Below are 8,869 nucleotides of genomic sequence, written 5' to 3' on the forward strand. Positions count from 1 at the left end.
GCAATATGATGCATTAAAAATATAAATTATTTGGTACAATAAAAAATGAAATTATTGAATGATAAATGATAAATTATCATTATTCCCAGCCCCCGTCTTATACAATTGACATTAACATTTGATGAATGGCAGACAAAGTGACCAAATTCTCAGTTATTCCCATCTTGTTCCTCACTTGTTTTATGTCCCAGTGTTGAGTTTGTTGGGATTTGAGTTCAAAATATTAATTCTTTCCAGAGGAAGAAGTCAAGGATAGAAATTTATTAATGGGTCAGGGTTTCTTCCTGTCAAGATCATTAAATTCAGAGAAAAGTGGAATCCAGGTGTATGCAGCTGGTTGGAAATCAGTTTTTTACGATAGTATATAAGTAAACTTTTCAAAGTTTCGGACCACTTTCTGCGTGCAGCTCTTCTCTCCAAATTTCTGAGTTTTATTTTCTCCTCCTTCTGTCTAAAATTTTTCTCCTTCTCTCTACAAATTCTCATCTTTTTTTTCTTTTGATCATCAATTTAGACCGTGCTTGAGTTTCCTGGTGGCAAGAGTTTCTCTTTTCACCATTCAAGTTGTTGTTTGGAGTTGATAAGTTAAATTCACTCATTCTTTGAAGTTTCTGTATTTTTTAATACATGGAAGCACTGTTCAAGCTTGCATGTGTTCATCATCTACTTCTCTGAGTTTGTTTTCTGTCTTTGATTCTCTGGTTGGTTTCTTTTCACCGATCAGAAAGTAGTAGGTTGCCTTAGAAACTGATTTCTGGGTAGTCAACACAGTGGAAGCTTAGGAAGTGTCTGGTTTATTCGAGGTAAGGGAAGCTAGTAATTTAATTATGTTCGTTTATGATTGGAATGTTTGGTTGAACGTGTGTATGTGTGAATAAATTAATATTTGTTTGTTTTATGTTTATTACCGAGACATGTGAACTGGTTGAGAAGTTCTGAAGAATTGTAGGGAGTAGAGTGCTCATTATCGAGCGCTCGATCAAGTCTTGAAATTGGGTTTAGTAATATCAGATTTGTAGTGATATCTTAACTTAGTGTGTTCGGTTTAATATTGGCTTTCCGTTTTCAAAATACTTGTTGTTTTTTAATCTCAGTAATCTTCGAGTTGGTATTAACGTTCGTCCTTAGTAATCTTATATTTTAGCGTTCGGTTTTAATAGTATACGTTATTAATAGCGATCGGCCTGATTGGTCATTTACCAGGTTTGGTCTCTTTAGTGTTACCAATGTTGAACGTTCGGTTTTAGGTGTGTTGGTCGTTCTCTGTAGCGCTCGGTCATGTATTTCTTTGGTAGTGTTCGGTCGTATACACATTCGGTATAAAATCTTTTATCGTTCGAATTGAGCTATGAGCGTTCAGTTTAAGCTCTTCAGTTGTGGGCTAAATTATTAGTAGTTGGTTTTTATAAAGTGTTCGGTCTTGTCCCTTTGGTAAGTTGGAAAGTGTTCGGTTTTCTCCCTTTGGTAAGTGTGAAGGTGTTCGATCTCCAATGTTCACAAGTTTTATCTATCTTATGAGTGAAAATGTAATTGATGAATGACTGTTTATAATACACATGAGAATTTTGATTTTTAAATATTGGGGAAGAGAATTCCAAGGCGGAATGTCTCATGGATGGTCATTGAATTGTAAAGTATGAATATGGATATGCTAAGCTGGCATTCATCGTGAAATTCTATGAGTATCATTCTCACATAGAAAGAAATATTTCATTCGTGAGATAGTAGGAGGTCCTACCACCTCAGGGTACCGAGGTAGGTATTATGGGATTAACCTTGGGTAGTAGCTTGATTGGTGTCAGCTGTTATACTACCACAAGTGCAAGAACGACTGTAGCTACATATTCATACAATCCGGATGGTCAAGTCATAGTGTTCGGTATATATATACATATGAATTATGATGTTTATTTTGTATATGATTGCTTGTATTCGGTGTTGGCATGAGGTAACGTTCAGTATCACATTGTTTGAACTTGTATGAAATATTTAAATGTGTTTTGTAATTAAATTACATTAGCTTACCCTACTATCTTGTTTTGTCTTGTATTGTTCGTCCGATTATCTTTTCTTTTGCAATGATCATCCTGTGGATGTGAGTAGAAGGCGATGAGTGTTCGGTGGAACAAGTGTTGGAAGGTGATGGTCTTGCAGCTTAGTTAAGACCGTTCGGTCATTAGGCTGAGCTTATCTTTTGTAAATCGATCGGTTTATATAGTTTGTGTATAACTGATCGATATAGGATGATTTGTTTAAATCTAGTAATAGAAATGTTCGGTTTATTTCCTATGTTTTGTATTAGACTTATGGTACGTTAAAAAGTTTTTAGTTTTAGTGACTCTTGAAGAACTTATCTATTATATTATTAAATGTGATTAATCTATGATATAATATTCTGCTATATTTTGGGATGTTACACTTCCAATAAAAGAGAATCCATTTTCGAAATCCATAGATCTTGCATGCTTATCTGTTCACTTGCATTATTTTTCTGAATCACATGTATTCGTTATGAGAGAAAATTCTATTCAAATAAGATAAACTTACGATAGATGGTAAAAGAATTCTAATATAATATTTAACATTGTTTTCATCATTCAAATTTCACTAGTTTGGCCCATATAAATTAATGAACTAATACTTCACATTATGAATCGAAAAACGAAACAATTAAAGAAGTACAGATTCTGAAACAGCTTCATATGTGAACCACCTTGGCTATATCCCACACGCTGGCTTTTCTAACGACCAACTGCTATTGTGAGCCAGCACATACAGTAAGAAAACTGACAGAAAAAGAAAATACCAATAACAATGAGTTCCAGACCTGAGGGTGCATTGCACAATATGAAAAGAACATGGCCGTGTCAGACCATATATGTCATTCCAACTTGAATGATATTGGTGTGAGGTACTCTCATGTTTGCTGTACCTCCTCTGCAGTTATTTCTGAGAAATGTGTAGAAATAATTTATCACTAGTTTCTTAAAGAAAAAAGAGTTCTTCTTTGCCCTCACATCTCCATGTCCAAGCAAATAGGTGAATCCTGATTCTGTTGCTTCTCTAAGAGCTGAAAGCTCATATTCAAGACCAGGATCATCATCTGAGGACATGTAACTAGATGGCAATGCTGAAGAAGTTCCTGTTTCTTCTAATTTCTGATCATGCATCAGTGGAATCCTAAGCTCATCAGCACCAGTACCAACAGGAAGATCAGATTCTCTTGTATTTGCTGAGACACTGTCCAACTCATCAGTTAAGTTGCCCTCCAACTCCAAGGCTGTCTCAAGAGCTTCTCTTCTCAAGAATTTCTCAAGACTCTCAATAAGAAGTTGCTCAAATGCTTGGTGATCTTCCTTCCTTACATCTTTGTAACCATATCTGGCAACACACCGGAATATGTGGTAATCTTTGGGGCAAACTCTTCGAAATAGAAATCTTTCTTCTTGAGGAACCACTGGGATTGGGACATATTTAATGCAGACAAAAACTATAGTTGAGTGAAGAGCAGGAAGGTTCAGCAAGAACTGCAAAAAAATGGAGGGAATGCCCTGCACAAGCTCGTTATACAGCAATCCTACACCTGGCACTCTTACTGTTCCGAGATTGGAGCCAAGCTCAAGCATTGTGTCCACTGAAACCTTCTCTCTAACTTCACTTCGGTACTTCAATACACTACCATAGTTCCAAGTGTACATCACAGATAGGAAAAGGGTAGCAAAGGCAAGTGGAAGCCAGCCACCCTCAAAGATTTTGGATAGGACAGAAGACATGTAAATTAACTCCACTGAACCAAATCCAAGACAGAAACACAATGCCAAAAGCAAGTTAGTCTGCCAAATTAAAACCATTACAAGGGTCACCAAGATGGTGCTGACCATCATGACACCAACTTCAGCAATGCCTGCAACAATGACATAAAATCCATTTAGTATAGATACACTTAAATGCTTAAGAATATTTGGTTCATAACAACATCAAAGTGCAAGTTGGCTTTTGAAACGCTACAACAGCACGATCTTATCTTTCAAAAGTTCTTACAAACTATTAATGTTCGGGATAAAATCTTGTCCTAAATCCTTTTTACATCCACCACATTCTCCTTTCAATTCTGGTGTACAATAAATCCTGTCATGTTCAGCTTCAAGTTTTTTTTTCTAACCCATTTAGTTTATTGAAGACACGTGATGTTAATCCTTCTCGGAGTCATAGTATACCAGTTGTCATCCCAGATCCAAAAGCAAAAACCTAGAAAAAAAGATTACTTCAAGAAAATTGAGATGAGAGACACTAACCATATGCATTCGCAATATCAGTTGTGCTTTGAAATATGGAAACCACAACTATGCACATGATCATCAGAAACCAATTAACTACGGGGATATAAATTTGACCCATGAACTTTTTTGAGGTGTGAATTATCTTCAGCCTGGGGAAGCATCCCAAAGCCATAGATTGCTTTATGCACGAAAACGTAGCAGATATCATTGCTTGGCTGGCAATCATAGCAGCAAGTGTGGCTATCACAAACACTGGCCAGAACAGACTCTCTGATTCACAGAAAGCACAAACAGCAGGTATCATCACAATTACTATACATAACAAAACTATCTTAATTATAGTTTTAACATAAGAAGTAATTGAATCAACAAATATCACCTGGAACAGACTTGTAGAATACGCTTGAATAAGAACTTGGGTTCTTTGTCAAAAAAGCCGCTTGGCCCATATAAGCAAGGAGGAGACAGGGAAATACCACGCATGTGAAGGCAATCTGCACAAGAAATTGTACAAGAGGTTTAAGAGAGGAAATTTAAATAACTATAAGCTACCTAACAACACCAAATTAATAGTTTGCTCATTAAAAAGAAACAAAATGAGGATTCACAGACCTGTATTGCGGGTACAGAAAAATGACCCAAATCTGCAAACATTGCTTCCGCACCTGCAGAGGATTCATAACCAACTAGCATTCATTTTCAAGTCCAAGTAACCACTGCATTACCATTAAACCTGATATCCACACTTTGTCTTTTAAGCGTTTATGTGATACATCTTTGTGCAAGTGTTTTAGAGACAAAGTGAGATTTTGGGAAAGGGAGTAGGAGTCTCTGCACCAAGTTTTACATGCGCCTTGCACACAAGTGCTTGTCCTCAAAGGTATTTTACAATAACATATCCTATCAAGTATGGTAAATGAACCACGTATACCTATGATCTCATCTACTGGCTCATAAATCATAATGCTAAACTCCAAGAGAAAACTCAATATGAAAATGAACAATATGGTCATTACTGCAAACACCCTAATTAGATCCAGGAACAAGTAAAGGTCAAGTTCATAGGGCCATTCAAGTCCATGTTGACAATTGAATATGCCCAAATATTACCGCAATCAAATCCAATACCTACAGGATGAAGTCATGGGAATGACAAAAAGATATTACCTGTAATGCACAGAACGCAACCACCAAGAGATGACCATGCAGCTTTACCATTTCTCTTGAAGAAAAAATAGATATAAGCTGGATTGAATGCTCTCAGAACAGTGATATCATACTTAAGTATATTATATACTCCAATAGAACCCAGAGAAAAGAACCATAAGGCAAGTATAGGGGCAAACAAGAAACCCACTTTACCGGTACCAAACCGTTGTATGCTGAACAAAGCCATTAGGACTACAATAGAAATACCAACCACTTCACCTGAAAATGAGAACAACAAATCTAAGTTTTGTGGTGCAGAATACGAGTTTGTTCATTTCCATATTCCGTAAGATGACTAAATGCTAACATTCTTGACAAAATCCAAATACAAGTAGTTGGTTATTCACATTAAAAAAAACTGAACTATCTTTAGAAAAAAAAGAGGGAAAAAAAAGTTAATTGGGTGTTTTGTAGGAGAACCATATTTGACCTGCCTAGATCAAAGTACACCAAGCTAATTGCTTGAGGTTGAGAAATCTTGCATTCAATTCAGAGTATTGTGAAAGGATTTGAATTTTGCAATTTTCAGAAAATTGTTAGATTATTTAGACTGTAAGTGGCTGAAACAACTCTAATCAAATGCCACAAATTCGTTTCTTTGGAGATATGTGGAGACCTTGATATTAGTTTTGTTTTAACATAAGGCACACAGCCACCAAAAGATTATCCATCTAAAGCTATCATGTGATAAACGTTTTCCAGAAAAAAATTTAAAATACAAAGGGAAAAGATACCTACCAGTACCAAATCCATTTATTTGATCCTGCAGACCACTTATGGCAGACATCACTGCATGAAAGAAGCACCATGGTTATACTGAAGTTACACCGCAAGAAAATTCTTTTAAACATACAGAAAAAAGATAAACAAAAAATAAAAATTTCAAGGACTATGTTTGTATGTTATCTGAGAGGGACAGTGAATGCAAAGCGTCAATTCAACTAGCTCAACAAAATTTAGTCCCTATAAGAAACCAAAATTGTTGGAGATCCATATTGTCCATAGATAAACCTAAAATAGAGTATAATAATGGCTTAAAACTTCATCTTATATATGCTGATTTTGTAAAATTGAGTTAGATCTCACGTCTCAAAGGTATGGACAAAATAGTCCTAACGAGGTTTAGTGAACCTGTCGAGTCAAACTCTATCAAACAACACACAACTTTCTAATTCCACACTGCAGCCCCACCCCCAAAGCGGAGATTAATTACAAACCTTTGTGCATTTGATGCCATTAAGAGTCAGGATGGCTGTTCATTCACTAAAGGACAATAAATCAGTGAGAGTTCATATCAAAACTTCTGATTTGATGTGAAGGACTGACAAAAGAATTTTGAAACCTCACTTGACTGATATCAGTGAACTGATATAGTATATTAGCTCATACAATGGGTATGACAAATTTAGCTCAAGAAGCAATTGATTGTGATCAAACTTCATAAAGGTATGGATCATTGATCATATGATAAAATTAAAAGACTAACAACAAAGGTTCATGTCAAAAAGTTTCTTGCTTATGTACCTGATATTGCTGGGGTTAGAATACCATCTCCAATAATCATGGAAGCTCCCACAAGAACCAACACAAATATAAGGTTCTTCAAAAGTGATGCTTTTTCCAAAGTATCCTTTATTTTTAAAGCCCTTTCCAGTTCTGGAGTAGGAAGTTTGAGCTTAAAACTAGATATATATTCATCAGCTTGTTGACGATTTGGAAGCATACTCACATTTGCATACCTGCAAATCAACGAGTATAGTGCAAACGTTCCTCCTACAGTTGAGCCATTAATTTGTGATTTAGAATAAGTCACACACGAACAATGTTCATAATTGTGGGGGCAAAGTGAAACTCTTTCTTACCTTCTCCATTATCATTTGCTTTGAGGACTATAAAAACATACTTGGCCAACGGAATAATTGCTATTGTATACATTATTAAAGATAATGCCCCCAAGATATCATCATCTGACCCAACTGGAACCTTGCTGAAGACATCGGCAAAAACATACAGAGGACTTGTTCCCATGTCACCATATACCACACCAAGAGTCTTAAATGCCAAAGCAAGTGTAGGCCAGAAGGAAAGGTCCTGATTCACATAAACACAGAAGATCAAAAACGGGTATTTGGCTCTCTAAGTGAACTGTTAAATACGACATGGTGAAGTGGAAGTTAGCTCTTCTAAGTGTTTGTTAAAAGTTGTAAAGCGAGAATAATGTCCTCCTTTGCTAATTATGAATATTCGATAATACATGAAACTTAAGAATTTAAACAAGACCCAGAGAACATTGAGAGTATCATAATTCCAGGGAAAAGTGCAAAAAGGAAAGATTGATCAACCTTGGAGTGGTGAGCATGAGTTCCAGCAATCTCCATGGCTTCAACATCAAAGGAGTCAACCCTCTTGGGCAACTTGGCAAGCCTCCTTCTGACGGATCCATACCCTTCTCTGCCATCATCACGCCTTGACCACCCAGGAACCTCATCCCAGTTCACTTCACTGCCATCAACCCACCTTGACTCACTGCTCCCACCACTGCTGCTTCTACCCAACAACCTCGTGCTGCTCTCTTCAATCCTATCCCCCTTCATTCTTCCACCAACAATAAGAAACCCAGCTCCCAAACACAATCAGCTTCTAAAAGAGTGAAATTTAATCAGCAAGTTTTCATGGTTCTTCAGATAAAAGTTCATCCCTTTCTTCCTACTGCCAAATCCCGAACCATAGGAGTGTGAAGTTGAATACTTGCGTCTTGAAACATTCCAAGAGGCAATTTAGCCAATGACATGGATACAATCATTAATATATGGAAACAAAACTAGACAAGTGTGGGTTCTGCTCAATCACTTTCTTGTGGCCACATGAATCGTCGTTCAAACTAATTAATATAATTATTAAATTACACAAAAATGTTACTCAAAAAAGTTTAAACCGTTTGATCAATGATCGTTACTGCAGGAACCACCCGTTCCTTTCACAGTAACTTGCACAGTATTCTGGTTGGAAACAAAACACAGATCCAACAAAGATTTTTCATAAAAAAAAACCACAATATTAATACCTGTCCACTTCATTTTTTTACCACTTTTTTGAGTTAATGAGACAAATGTATCATTTTACAAATAAAATTATTTTCTTATTTAATAAAATATTGCATAACTTCTTTAATAAAAACTAATCACTCTTTCATTATTATATATATTTTAACTATTTTTAACAATTATATTATTTCAATGTAATAAAGCTGCTGTAAATAATAATATCAATTTTGAATTCTCCGAATTTGTTTGGGACCAGGTCAGTATCACGTGTCTACCAGAGTAGGTAAGGTTGCTTGTTATTGTTATTGAGAGAAGATGAAATAAGCATAATATGTA

At 35.9% G+C, this 8,869-nt stretch overlaps 1 protein-coding gene across 1 annotated transcript; it reads right to left on the minus strand.

Annotated features, from left to right (window-relative positions):
* Positions 1–2,572: 2,572 nt before the first annotated feature.
* Positions 2,573–8,311, minus strand: LOC148206231 (putative potassium transporter 12). Its single transcript, XM_088104171.1, has 9 exons — positions 7,832–8,311; positions 7,352–7,580; positions 7,014–7,262; positions 6,228–6,278; positions 5,448–5,708; positions 4,893–4,945; positions 4,660–4,774; positions 4,296–4,550; positions 2,573–3,904 (listed from the first exon to the last, which is right to left on the minus strand). Exons 1-9 carry the CDS (start codon positions 8,081–8,083, stop codon positions 2,868–2,870), a joined length of 2,502 nt encoding a protein of 833 aa, XP_087960297.1. The 5' UTR covers positions 8,084–8,311; the 3' UTR covers positions 2,573–2,867.
* Positions 8,312–8,869: the final 558 nt, after the last annotated feature.

Source organism: Vigna umbellata, chromosome 1 (assembly GCF_029865625.1).
Source record: "Vigna umbellata cultivar VRB3 chromosome 1, Vumbellata_1.0, whole genome shotgun sequence".
NCBI classification, from domain to species: Eukaryota; Viridiplantae; Streptophyta; class Magnoliopsida; order Fabales; family Fabaceae; genus Vigna; species Vigna umbellata.

Coding starts and splice junctions, on each gene's coding strand:
- LOC148206231 (XM_088104171.1), bottom strand. CDS start 8,083: ATGAAGGGGGATAGGATTGAAGAGAGCAGCACGAGGTTGTTGGGTAGA. Junction 7,581..7,831: donor CTCATGCTCACCACTCCAAG/GTTGATCAATCT, acceptor TATGTGAATCAG/GACCTTTCCTTCTGGCCTAC. Junction 3,905..4,295: donor TGATATTGCGAATGCATATG/GTTAGTGTCTCT, acceptor TCATTGTTGCAG/GCATTGCTGAAGTTGGTGTC.